We start from the raw sequence: 14,138 nt of genomic DNA on the forward strand, positions 1-14,138 counted from the left end.
TTACTTCCACAGATGCAAAAGCAGAATGTGCTGCCTCTGACATCAAAAGACTCACGCAGTATGTGGGAAGAGGAATTGAAGTCAAGAACCCACCTTGAAGATCGTCTTGCTCAGCTTGGCAGGGAAAAGGCTGAGCTCCTAGAACAGGTGAGCCCTAACACCTAGTCAATACCCAGAATTATGTTCACATTTTTGCTGACTTTTTACATACTCAGCCTTTTCTCTTCTTGCTATTCAGACCACAAGTAACTGTTGATTTGGGGGTTATGCAGGAATTGAATAAAAGCCCATGGGATATTTCTCTGTAAATGCTGGAGTGGTTCTGTTGGGAAAACAGTGTGGCTTGAGCACATTGAGCAAGACTGAAGTTCCCCAGTTCTTCATTTAAATTCCTTCTGGTCATCATATAGTCCCTTGATTTTGGGACAGGGTTAAAACACTTGATGTTTCCAGTACAGTGTATGGAGCAGCTGCTACGGGTTTTCAGAATAGCAGGAGCTTAAAATTCTTGCAGAAAAATAAGGAGCAAGTACAAAGTGCAAGAAAAACTGCCAGATCCCTTCTGTTTTGCATGAGAAGACACCAAAAGAAAGAACAATGCCTGAATTAGTAAACACTGACAAAGATCATGCAGAGGGAATGGCAGAGGAGAATGAAACATTGACCAGTTCCAGAAGAGCCACCTTCTCCTCCTTGTTGAAGGTTCCACGAGAAGGTCTTTGCCGCCACCTCACCGTGAAGCCGTAGGAGAGGAGGCCTTTGCTTCAGTGGGGGCATCTCTTTCTGTCTCTCAGTATTGGACTCTCTGTGTGAAACCTGAAGTGATTTCCTGCAGAAATGTTTGCAGGGACCCTAGTGTTCTGTTGAACTCTGAAAGGGGTGTACTGCAGCTTCTTTGTGGAGAACTCCATTTGCGCATACCACATGTAGATGCTATCCCTGTGCTGGTTGTGCCATGTGTCTTTTCTGTTTTGAAAGTGGGAGAGTGAGAGAAAGAAAGTGAAGAAGCTGGTAGAGTTGAAACGCCCAGTTGAGGTGCGTCTGGACCAGGAAATGAAAAGAAACATTGAACTGCAAAAAGAATGTCACAGGTATGGCTTGTTTAGCACTTTAAAGAGAGATCCCATAGAGTAGAAATCAAGCTTCATGGAGGCTGAATGTAAAAATAGGTGAGGGTAACTGTCTGTGAGCAAATTCAAGGCTCACACTAGGTCTTGCAAGGCTCTTCTGTACACGTGCCTATGTTTTTTCAGAGCTGCCAAAAGAACTGCAAATGCAGGTTACCCTGCAGTTCTCCTGGGAGGGAAGGGTTGAGGTGAAAGATGGACCCTCCGAGTGATCTGTGGCACTGGAATGCTGGTTTTTCTCAGTAACTCCTGGTCTGTCGAGCGTGTTAAAGCCATCTCTATGCTGCTTACGTCTGAGAATGTGGAACAGACTGGTAGTTCCTTCACCTCATTATTTTATTGACTAATTTGCCACCCAGGTGCAAGAGGCTTCTGAACAGAGCTATGAAGAAAATCAGGATGTATGAGGCCAGAGAAAGAGAGTGCCAGTTTAATTTCCAGGGAGAAATGAAGAACAGGTATTCTGAAATGGTCAATGAAGTTGGCAGATTGAGAACAAAGGTGAGTTCTGGTTTGTTTGTTTATATATGGCGTTATTTTCTGGAAATCTGTAATATTATTTTCATATACTTGCTTCTCTAAATGGTGTTGTTGGCTCCCAGGGCAGGATGCAGTGAAGGGATGAAGAAGTTTCCTAACTCACCAGCAGCTGTCTCAGCCTGTCTTTCCCTAGCCATGGGCACCCTGAAGTAGAGGTCCAAGAAGTGCTTTTGAGCTGCCGTGGGTGTCTTGTTCAGTTGCATGGAACCCTTTATCTACATTTCCCCTGGTTCCTGAGAGTTGCTGCTAAGGCACACATGTGCTTTAGAAGGTATTGTAGAAGGAGTCAAGTGCCCTTGTGGTGGCTCATTCTTAGTCCAAAGGCTCGTAGCATTCTCGTGGCTTCACTGCCATTAGAAGAGTTCTCTTAAATGACAGGGAATGGCATTGTGCTTTAGGCAGTGTAAAATGAAGATTAAGTTTCCGGGTTTTTTGTTGTTCTTGTTTTCTTTTTTATTTTTTGTTTGTTTGCTTTTGTGAGGGTTTTTGTTTTGTTTTCTATCTATTTATAAAAGGCAGGAACCTCCCGAGTGTATTTTTAGAAGGTATAGAAAAGGTGTATTTCTGGGGGAGAAGAGTAAGACAGCATCGCAGCTGGCCTTTGGGACTTAATGCTATATCCTCCGTATCCTTGCAACCAAACATCAGCTTTGACCTAGAGAGAAAACGCCTTCCTCCAGCAGTTCTGTCAAAGTGGCCTCCTGAGGCACTGTTTCCAAAGCTTTCAGAGTAACGGCAGGAAGAGTATTTGTTGCTCGTGCCTACTCCGTTCTGCACTGCAGCGCTTCCCCCCACACACAATAGGCATTCTTTCTGGTGTCTGGGTAGAGGTGTGTTTGATGTCCCATGAGCAGAGGAGCATTTCGGGCAAGAGCGTCCCTAGCGCCTTTCAGCCCAGTCCCACAGGGGAAATGCTGCTGGTTTGGTACCTGTTTGTGGTGTGTGACCTGCTTCAGAAGAACTAAGGAAGGATGGGAACTTGGGAATCCTGTCGGTAATGATGTTAAAGCTGTTCTTCTTTTTAAATACAAGCCTAGCTTTACTTTGATCTTAATAGTGTTTCAGAAGATAACAAATATAGTCTTGGTGGCCTTCCTGTTTATGAATTTTCACTGAATTTAATATTTTTTGACCCCTCTACATTTATTTTATTGCTGTCTACAGGTTAGTGAACTTTCCCAGCAGCTGGAGTTGGAGTCTAAAAAATGCATGCAGCTGGAAGCACAAAATCAGGATTTGCGAGAAGAGCTGTCTGCTCTGCGTGGGAATCACGAAATACTGGAGAAGAGCAAATGCCAGCTGAAGGAAGAAGTGGCAAACCTCAGACATCGTTTGGAAACTAATATGGTGGATCACAGCCAAATAGAGCAATATAAAAGAGAGATGGAAGAACGAGCTGGACAAGAAATCAGACAAAAGCTACAAGAAGTCAATTTGTTTTTGCAGGTATATTAATTAGTCATCTTAGCCTTTAGTCTTTATTGCATTGTAGTTTTTCTGTCATTTTTTAGTATTTTATTTATGGTAGCTCATTCTGTGCGTTAGTGCTGTGCGTCTGTCTTTCCAGAAGGGAGTGGGAGAAGGGAAAGTGGTTGGGCTAAAGTGTGCGTGTGTGATGTGCCTGCAGGTTCCCAAGCTCGTAGTCTGCCCATGGCAGACTTAGTTTTGCAGTTCTTAGGGGATATAGCTGTCTAGTGATCTTGTTCTTGCTGTTCATTCTCGAATGAGCATTGTAACTTAGATGGTTTGGCCAGCCTTGCTTTATCATTCTGTGGGGTAAAGTGCTCAGGAAAGAAGTCACTCAAGTTACACAGGCTTTTGTGAAGGGGACAGGAGGGTGGGAATAGGACCCTCACAGTTTCTTTATAGAATCTTTTTCTGTGTGACCTGTCGTGCAGAGATAATGTTCTTTTGGTACTACCTTTGAATAATAGTGCTAAGAGCAGATATCTTTCTGAATTAATTATTTAATGTGATAGTTCCAGAGATCTGTCTTGATTGCTGATGGTAGTGAACAGGCACAGTTGCCTCAACTTTGTAAGTTTGGGACCTTGAAATTGAGTATGTGCACCTGTCTGTTGGGGGGGGGCAGTTCTCTTTTTCTTTATGGTGGTTGAAATTGCATTATCTGCTTCAGACACAGGCAGCCTCCCAAGACAGGTTAGAACAAATCAGAGCCAGCCATCATGCTTCACTGAGAAACCAGCTAAAGCACAGAATTAAAGATCTTGAATGCGAGTTGGACAGGATAAAAAATACGCAACAAGACAGTATTTTTCAAAAAGAATCCACACAAGCAGAAGTGGAAAAATACAAAGAACTGTATCTGGAAGAAGTGAAAATTAGAAGATGTCTAGCAAATAAGCTGGAAAGGTAAGTCCATGCTTTTTTGGAGTGGTAGCAAGACGTGGAGTGGTAGCAAGCTGTATAAAAAACATTGTACAATTTCCTCCTGAAATCCCTCTTCTGCTCTGGTCAGCATTATGTCAGTAAATGTGCATAAGATGGCATATTACAAATTCTAATTTTTTAATTTTATAAAAAGAGTCCTCTACGATCCTTCCCCTTTTTAAGAACTGCCTTCATTTCGCTTCAGTGTTCCAGCAGTGCTGCCACGGGTCATGGTATTACTAGAGTATTTTTGAAGTTAACAGCATTTTAACAGGCATCCTTTTGGCCCCTTCTAATAATGTCCTCTTCTTCTTCTATGTAAGGCAGAAAAGAGTGATTGCATGTCCTGTCCCACTGTCTGCAAACTAGGAATGCTTAAAGATAGACTTTCCAGGGGGCGGACTCTTGAGTCTGTGACACAAAACGATCTTTTTGGCTGCCATTTTGGCAGCATGTTTGAGTTTTCCTTGGGTGGCGCAGAGAATCCTGGAGTTCTTATGCAGGTGATGCACCTTTCAGAAGAAGCTGTGTAATATATGGCTTGCTTGCAAGTCCTAATGCTTCAAATGCATTCAGTGCTAAAGTGTTGGTAACTTGCTGCTTTCTACGGGTAGTGTAACTTCCTGGAAGTAGGTTCTCCAAAATCTTCAGATGAGACTACACTCTCATTTTGAACTCTCTTCTATTTTCAGAAGTTAAATTAAAATCAAAAGACCTGGAAAGTGGCTTTGCAAAAATATTACAAAGATAATTCTTTGCATGGTTTTAAATGTTTCAGAGCTAATGAGAGACTAGCAGAAGCCAACGCTAAGCTCCTTCAAGAGCGCCATAGAAGCAAATCTTTAATTGCAAGCAGCATTGTCGGTGGAGGTCTGGCTGCAAGTCCAGTTCTATATTCAACTGAACTGGGACATCTTGGCAACAATTTGGCACTGAACAGAAGTCTTAGTCTAGGAGGAAGCTTCCTAGGCACAACTGGGAATGCATTATCGTCGAGAAACAGGGTTGAAGCCTATGTGGCTAAGGTAAGCATTGTGAAATGCTCTTCTAGCTACTGTTGAAGAATATCTGTAAGCAAAGTTATGATTCTTAGTATACAGTTAGAATCTATCTATAGTTTGAAACCATAGTCTAATATGCTAAACCAACAGCTGATCATCAAAACATTACACATCTGTGTGGCGGGGATGAAGGCTTTCGGTCATCGGGATCGTACAAAATTCCAAGAGTGCTCAGAGACCAAAAATACTGGCATCTAAATAATGAGCTATTAACTAATACGTATCTATTTATTAACAAGAGAAAATGTGATAAAGAATGCTGTGGCATCAGAAGTTCCCAGCTAAGCTATTTGTTAAATTTTAATGTACAGTGTGTAGATAAGTGTATGACATCTTTAAAATGGATAACTTTGAATGCAAAATCCCATCAGACATCTTTACTCAAGACACTTTTTCTTTCCTCGCTGATCTTCATTTTAATACTTCCTTTGCTGGAACATGTTTTAGTACATTAATACCAACAAAGGATGCTTCAAAACTAGGATGATAGCAGCATGATTGCTTAACTTCTTACTATATAGTGTATTGTGGGATGCATGCTGTGCCTAGGAGGCATTTCTTTTTGTGGTTCCTGCTGAGTATTATTACCTGAAATAACACCTAAATAAAATAAACTATTCTTCAGGAAGTCTTCACAGCTTTCTAATTTTACAGCAATGCTGCAACCTCTACAATAGCTCTGGTAAAAGTAGCATAAAATAGTACAGCCCTAACAGAACGGTGAGCATTATATCAGGAAACCAAATTTGGAGTTTAAAGGCATGAAAGATTTCAGTTTTCATAAACTACTATTTAACATTAGAAGGCTAATATCACTGATGTTGCATTTAACCTTACATTTTGAAGACAGTCATGTCGCAAACTCAGCCAAAAATGAACATCTTACTCTTAACAAGCATAAAGAAACACATGTTCCATTACAGTATAGCCCCTTTCCCCATACCAAGCGTATATGTTACAGAAATCAATGGCCTTGAAATGGACATGCAAAAGCATCTTGAAAAATCCAGAAAAGTTCATACTGACACATGCTAATCAACCAAAAAGATCAAATCACATGTAAATGTCTGTTTTATTATTATATTTTTATTGTTATTATAATATTTTATTATTATTAGAGCTCCAGTAGTGAGGAGTAAACTACAAGTACTTGAAAAATTCCATGTAAGTCACTACAAACAGTAACTGTAGGAACTAGCAAGCAATTCCTTATGTTCTGGAATAATGTTGGCTGAAGTTGGTTTCATAGTAGGACTTGTGCCATTTGAAAAAAGTGTGTATTTCCATTACAGGAGTAAAGAGATCTTTGGGTTCTGTTTTTTACTTTATGATTTGGTCTGCTGACTCCCAAACTGCTCACACATTGGCCTGTCACTGTCCTGAATTTGACTGAATCAAGCAGGTGAAACGCACATGCAAGGTTCTTTTAGTGGTCTGCGTACCATAATTTGGGAACTGCTGCTTTAGTCCTTAGATAAAGGCAAGGAATTTCTGCTGCAAGGAGTTTCGGAGGCAAGAGTCCTGTTAATAGGTTCAACAAACATCAAGCTTAAACCCTAACAGCTGTGCCAAAGGCATGGTGAAAATGAATGTGAGTGTCTTGACACAGAAAATAATAGTGAAGGCTGCTAAATGCAACCAGTGTGAGTTAACGGAATTATGAAACCAGCTTTTCTCTTGGTAACGTGAGAGCAGGAATGCCCTCCTTCTACTGTCTCTCAATTGCTGTTCCTTTCTGATTTTGTTTCCTGTCTGCAGTCCTGTATTGTAGCAGTCTTTGTATCATTAGCCAATTTAGTTGTTTTATTTACATGTAGGTCATGTTCTTAGTTCTTACTGAAGACTTTTGAACTTAAGGCCGTTGTTCTTTCTTCTTCAACTCCTTAATCAAAAATCTGTTCTTTCTCTTCTCTGCAGCCAGATACATGACAAGGTTTGTAGCCAGTATTGTTTCATTTGGGGTGGTATTATATACTAGAAATGTTTTTGTCTATATACGCTGTTAGGTTTTGATTAAAACTTACAGATGCATTCACATTTTCCTATTACTGCAAATATTTTAAACTTGTTAGTTTGTCCAAGAGACATGATCACTGCTGCAGAGTGCTTTTGTGCTTTAATGTATGTTACAGCTTTTGTGGTAGTTAACTGTCTATAAGATATCCTCCTTGCCAGTTCTGATACTCAGAAAGCTCTTGGTAGTAACAGCAATTCATATATTAAGTGCCAGTAGTGTTCTGACTTCCTCAACTGTGAGTATCATTTCATGGAGTCTCACAGGATCCGAGTTACTCTGCTCAAGCAACCTGTGTGGGTGAATAGTAAGTCAAAACTGCTCTCTGAAAAAGAGTTTTCAAGAAGGTGACTGCTGCAGGGCAACCCAGCATGCTACTGCCTGAAGAGATGTGCAGTGGGATGAGAAGTACCTCTGGGTAGAACTTGGTGCAGAACGGATCAGAGATCATTAATCAGTTTTCCAGTTCTGTTACTGTTGTCTGGCAAAAGTTTTTCTGGAATCTGAAGTTGTCACCTTATTGCTCAGGAGGTTCAGGATAGTCAGCTGTGATGCCCTTTTCCAGGGGGATAAGGGAGGAAGAACAACAGTGAAGGCACAAGTTATTGTCTTCAAGTGTGTATTTTGCCTGGTTTTTCATTCCCTCTTTTGGAAATGACTGTGCCAGCTTATTTTCCACTTACTCCTCTTTCCTCAGACTTTCATGAGGATCACAAAGATGTTAACAGAGTATATAAGAAAAGAAGAACTTTCTATTTTCTTGATTCATCTGTACTTGTTGGGGAGGATTTGGTGGGCCTTCTGATCACTGCGGAGACTCCAGAAACCAGTGGAAGTGTTTTTTTCTTCTGAACTACTACTGCTCTGCTTAGGATTGGTCCTGTTTCTGGGCTATCTTTTGGTCTAGGTACTTGGTTTCCTTTGTCTTTTTGTTAGCAGTGTCTCTCTTTATGTGTTAGGCTCCCTTCTGCCCAGGATTTTGCTGCTTCTTTCCCCTGCTTTTAAATAACTAGAGGTTGAAGGATCTGGGGGATCCTCTTCCTGTCTTCTTTCAGCTCCTTGTTCCCTTCTTCTACCTGCGAAGGTACCAAGAAATATCACTGACTGATTCTTCTCCTGGTGGAGATGGTGGATTTGGTTGCAGCTATCCCTGTGGTCCTGGAGAGAATGCCCTTCCCTCCTCTCTGCTGGTTTGTACCCCACTTCTTTGGCCCTCACAGTGGCCTGTTACCGCTCTTCTTGTGAGGGTTTGCACAGTTCTTCTCTTCCAGAGATTCTTGCTCTCCCTGGCCTGTTGAGTACATTGAATAGTTTTTCAGTTCTTATCTTTGATACGTTGCTAGGCGAGCCTACTCGTTTCATAAAATAAATCCCTGTTCCCCCAGGGATTCAGCACTGAAGTCAGAGAATCACAGAATGGGTGAGGTTGGAAGGGGCTTCTGGAGATCATCTAGTCTAACCACACCCCTGCTCAGAGCAGGGTCAGCCACAGCAGTTTGCTTAGGGTCATGTCCAGCCAGTTTTTGAGCATCTCCAAGGACGGAGACTCCGCAACATTTCCTGGTAAAGTGTTCAGTGTTTGACCATACTCACTAAAATATTAATACAAAAATCCTTATGTTTAAATGCATTTTCCTTTATTTCTACTTCTGCCTCTTGTTCTTTCACTTGGCACCACTGAGAAGAGTCTGGCGCTGTCGTCTTTATACTCCACCCACAAATCAGATAGTTAACGCACATGGATAAAACCCCCTGAGTCTTCTCTTCTCCAAGCTGAACAGTCCCAGCTCTCTCAGCCTATCCACATAAGTCACATGCTCCAGGCACCTAATTATATTCATGGCCTTCATATTTGCTAATGACACAAATCTGGAAGCTGTACGCTGTCTGTTCCGACAGTCACTTCTATGTGTCACAGACTTGATGGAAAATAATACAGGAGTCACAAGTATCATCAAATGTACACAACAGCATGTAGCGTTTGGGCTGTGGCTCTTTGAAAGGTCTGATTTCTCACTATGAAGACTTTGCAGTCAGAATACAGGGCAGTAACTTAACTAGTTGGCAGCAAGAACCAGCTTCTAGGGGTGAGAGGGGTAGAGGCTGCTTCCTAGTGATCCAAGCCAATTTCAGTTCTATAGTAAAACCCACAGCACTTGCTTTGTAGAACCTGCAGCTGCTGCTCATCGTTTCTGAGTAGGTAGGTAACAAGAAAATAAAGTGTTTTTATGTTTTTTTTACATGTGTAATAACAATAAGGAAAAATACTGGCATGATCTGTAGGAGCTCTTTCAATTTTCCATCTTAAGGTGGAAAAAAGAAGAATATTGATGCGTGCTTTTTTGTCCACAATGGAATGTATTGGTCCTTCAGCAGCTGCTGTTGCAGTTGTTCTCTTACGAAGTCGCAGAAGTAGGCCTCAACTGAAACGGGTCCCGTGATGGCGTTTGTGCGTATCTTACTGTTTGGCTGACGTTCTGCTCGTGTATTTGAGGATGGACATTTTAACCATGCATGCAGTTTTATAAAACCACTGTGCTTTCTTCCTCTACTTTTTTATGCTCAGTTATGATGCAGATGGCGAGTTACCGATTTTGTTGTGCTAAAATTAATGTTGCTCAGCAATGAGAATGCTACGGCCTGGCTGACCAAGAGTTTCTCTTTGTTAAAAAAAAAAAAAAAAAAAAGAAAAAAAAAATCAACCCCCAAACGAAGATGTCTCTATTTAGGATGATGTTTTCAGTGTTTGACACACATTATACATGGGTTTCAAAACTGTTTTATTTTTTTATTGCAAAAATATAACTGTTGAAATTTTAACTATATATTTTACCTGTAACTCTAGATACGGCGGGAACTGGATGAAAAAATCACTAAAGAACTTGAACAAGGTAACGTGTAATTCTGTTAGCAGTGTTTTTAAGGAAAATGATGATTGTTCCTAATTTTTGGAAATAATGACTTGAAAGCTGTCAAGGGCCTGTTCTAAGCACACCTGTTTTCTGCTAACTCTCTGATTTAGAGTTTTATGTGGGAAATTTCCTGCTTACCAAAATACTGCACAGAATGTTCTGCAGTTACCTTGAGAAAAAGCAAAGGAAACTAAACTACCTCCCCCACACAGGTGCACTTGACTTAAGCTAAAGCTATCTCTAGTCCTCAGACACAAACATCAAACATAAAGAAGCCCAGAAATAAGATTTTTATAGACTTCAGCCATCGCTTCTCTTTCTGCATACATTCATTGCGTTTAGCACTGAAGCATACCATAACACATTTTCTGGTGTTAGTTCTTTATTTTTGCTGTCTCTTATTCACTGCTTGTATTTGTAGTTTACACGTTGCAATCTTCTTTGGATGAGCCAAAAGAATCAGTGACAAAATGCATCCTTTCTTTAGGAAAAGTTCATTCAGTAATGTTGAGGCAAACACAGTATGAGGTGTTTGCTCGCAATATGTAGTAAAAAACATGTTCTGTAATATGAGGCCAGGTCTCCAGAGAGAAATTGCACCTCTTTCATGATAATTGTACTGCCAGAGTCACTGCTGCTGTGCTTGGGGCTATTCTGAAGCAGCAAACCCCTGAGAGGATTGCCTTCTGTTCCAGTGTGCTTCATTTATGTATAGTGAGTCCAGCTGTTGCTTTACAGCTCTTCACATTTGCTCGCATGGACACAAACCCATTGCTTTGTATCCACTGGTGTTTTCAAATGTAGTGATGTGTATGCTAGGAGTCATAGTGCTTGTTTGGTTTGGGGACCTTGTCTCAAGAAGGTGGATGGATGGAAACACAGCAGAGCTTTGTTTTTCTGCTCTCATTGCATATGTGTTTCCATGGAGGAGAGAGGGGTTTGCCAGGGCAAGTTATAAAGACATTCCACAGAAAAGGCTGCGTTAGTTCCAGGCTGGGAGACTTGTCCTGCTTGGACTGCAGTACAAGGTGTTTCCATTTTCAAAGGCAGATCTTTTTCACGTTGGTCACAATGAATATGGAAGCTGTTTTTAAGGGGTAGTGTGCCAAGATCTGCAGGGAGCTAAATTTAGCACTGGTGTAAGCAAGAGTTGTTTGCAGGTTCCCTGAAGATGTTCTGTGTGTAGCTTCTGAAATTTCTTTCACTAGTTTTAGAAATACTGTTGACTGATAACTAAATGTGAAAAACAATGTTTCTTCCTTTGTGCCTGTTCCTTTTGCTTTTTTCTTAGAAGTTTTTAAATCTCTCTCCAGATTTTAGACTGTCCAGTTGCCCATAATGTTTTTACAGTGACTTATTTGACTTGGTCTACTGTAAAAGTAGCATCATGAATCTTGTTTCTTTTCTCCTCAGCCACTGCTGAACTTGAAACTGGATCTGCTGGAGCTTCTCCCATGGTATCTACTGATGGATCTTCAAAAAATTTCAATGTTGACCAGGATCCCCTTTGCAGGGCAATACAGGAGTACCGTGATGTTTTAACCAAAAATTATCTTATCTGAACAAAATGCTAGGGAAAGGCACTAGGAAATTTGTTTACATAACATATCTGTTGTTTCCCATCCCGTGGCTCAGAAGCAAAAACATCTTCATTGCAGTTTGAACATAGATTCTGTTAAATAGATGTCAAGCACACCGCACTTACTTGTTTTTTGATGTATAGTTGGTTTATTCTGCACTCAAAATAAGAACCATATCTGTTTTTTCTGACTAGCAGAATGACTTAATCTTGATTCTTGAACTTTACAGAATTCGAAGTGTTTCTTATTAAAGTTAGATGCGTTATTTTGTTCCACTCTTGTTCAGTGTTTTAACAAAAGCATTCCTTTTGTTCTGTTTAATAATACTTTCATTCTATGTGTTTTAGTGTTTCCAGTGTTATTTTAATGCTTAGGATATTATTTGATTGGCTTTTTGTCTGCTGCTCCAGTCCTGATGCAGTGAATATTTCTGTTGATGAAGTGAAAGTTTTACCACTGTTTAAGCTGGAAAACAGGGCACTTTATATTGCTGTCACTTTTATGTCCCCTAGGCTTAAAAATACTGTGAGTGTATAGTAGTGCCAAGAAAGCTTTTATGTGGTATGTTTGTTTTGGTATCCATGTTGGTTTTTGTATTAAAACTTGCTTCAATTTCAGACATTTCCAGTTGCTAGATGAACACCTGTGGTGAACCTGAAACAGTCCCTATAGGGAAAAAGGAGTATTAACATATCAACCTTCGGTCTGGTTGGTACTTAACACTATTTGTGTGATAGAACAGCTTTTTGTTGCTGCTAACAGCTGATGGTACAGTGGCTGTAGCCCAGCTGAAGGGCAGTATTATGGGACATTTGTGTCAATAAAACAAGCAGTTTTACTTATTTCAGGGAGTTATCTGCTACTGAAGATCAGCAATCTTCACTTCACGTCTACCAAATCTGCTGGCAATTAGAAGATTATAGAACAAATGAAGTCTAAATTCTGGAGAAATAAAAATGGTTGTACTGAGATAAATGAAGACTGGAAAAAAAATGTTTTTTTTACCCATTAATTCAATAACTTGAGTTAACAGGCAGTGAGGAAAAGCAGTGAATGCTGCTATTGTAATGGGTAAAGCCTTGTTTGTTCATTAAACGTTGCTGATAGGGGGGTTTCAACGGTTGACTGCTTATATCCCCAATATCCTGTTGAAGGAAAAAAACAAGTATGGGAACTTCCTGTTAACAATTGCAGTAGAAACCAGCTCCAAAAAGGGCACAATGACATCCCCCCCTGCGTGGGAACACACACATCAGCGGCAAAGTCACGACCCCAACGCAGAGGAAGACTACGATCTTCATCCTCACGACCACCAGAGGACTGACGAAGACCCCCTAGCAACAGGCCTTGCAGTGTAAGAAAACACCAGGATGTGCCACTAAAAACCCGGAACCACAAGACTATAAATCGAGACTTTGGTGGGCTTAGGGGTGCGCGCCGTTGGCGGAGCAGGAGACTCCCCGGCCGCCCAGCGCTGTTTTACTTATCGCGGCTTGCTGAATTGCTCAAATAAATTGAAATTCGATCTACCCTACCCACGATGTGTCGGGAATGATTTCTACCAAAACTAATTTATAACACTATGACTCTCTGCTCCTTTTTATATTAATACAACAGTTTTGTGAAGCTAATACACTGTATTTAATTCCGGGCATTATGTTCCAACTTGGTATTTAATAAAATTTAAAATCTAATACATGTCTTTGTTTTATTATATTCCCCTTCTTGATTTTGCTTTCCACCTCCTTCCTTGCCTGTGTGACTTGCTAGAGCTTTCCTCTGCTCTCTTCAGCTCTGTTCGTGGCTGCGCCTTCAGCCTGGCCTGAGAGCAGGCAAATGGCTGAAAAAAAGGCACACGTCTCTGTCCTTCCACTTGAGACTTGAAGCACGTTTGAAGATCAGGGACTAGAATTGAAGTATTGCTAACTAACCCTTTTCCAGGCTACTTTTTAGAGCAACTCTGCTTGTCGTCCAAAGCAGATGAGCTTCTGGTAGGCATGAAAGGTTGTGAAATCCCACAGCTTTGGATCCCATGGAGAGCTGATCAATTTGTAGTCTGCCGAGGGGAAAGGTGTTAAGAAATTCCTCTGGCCTTCAGCACAGTGGTCAAAGAGGAGTTCACATTGATGGAGAGATGCTGGAAAGTACCAAAGAGAAATTTTAATGAGTACGATTTTAAGTACCGTTTTAACGAAGACCTCGCGCGGATGGGCTGCAGCGAGGGCTCGTGGCAGGGAGACGGACGGAGCCAACCCCCCCCCCAGTAACGCGGCACAGAGCCGTTGGTCAGAGCCGCAGCCCCGGCCCCGGCCCCCCGCGCAGGCAGGAGCTGTGCTTGTGCCGCCGCGGGCAGAGCCAGGGCCGGCGGCAGCCCAGCCACCCACCCCCTGGCGCTGTAAAAGCAGTCCCTAGGGAGTGCCGCGACCAGGGCCCGCTAACAGGGTCGGCTTGGCAGTTAGCGCAGGTAGTTTGCGTGGGGCAGTTCCTGCGGGGCAGGGAGAAGTGCAAGGAGG

General features: G+C 41.5%; 1 protein-coding gene across 5 annotated transcripts in view; it reads left to right on the forward strand.

Annotated features, from left to right (window-relative positions):
- Positions 1-12,298, forward strand: part of LOC121066504 (ankyrin repeat domain-containing protein 26-like) — a 39,302-nt gene extending 27,004 nt beyond the window's left edge. For 4 of the 5 annotated variants that reach the window (XM_040550090.1, XM_040550101.1, XM_040550111.1 and 1 more), the window contains exons 14-21: positions 13-147; positions 979-1,091; positions 1,487-1,628; positions 2,832-3,113; positions 3,805-4,040; positions 4,837-5,083; positions 9,979-10,024; positions 11,459-12,298. In XM_040550090.1, the coding sequence (XP_040406024.1) occupies positions 13-147; positions 979-1,091; positions 1,487-1,628; positions 2,832-3,113; positions 3,805-4,040; positions 4,837-5,083; positions 9,979-10,024; positions 11,459-11,607 (1,350 nt within the window). In that variant the 3' untranslated portion in view covers positions 11,608-12,298. The remainder of the gene's footprint in view (positions 1-12; positions 148-978; positions 1,092-1,486; positions 1,629-2,831; positions 3,114-3,804; positions 4,041-4,836; positions 5,084-9,978; positions 10,025-11,458) is intronic. The other variant, XM_040550121.1, reaches the window with a different exon arrangement.
- Positions 12,299-14,138: the final 1,840 nt, after the last annotated feature.

Source organism: Cygnus olor, chromosome 1 (genome assembly GCF_009769625.2).
Source record: "Cygnus olor isolate bCygOlo1 chromosome 1, bCygOlo1.pri.v2, whole genome shotgun sequence".
In the NCBI taxonomy this organism is placed as follows: domain Eukaryota; kingdom Metazoa; phylum Chordata; class Aves; order Anseriformes; family Anatidae; genus Cygnus; species Cygnus olor.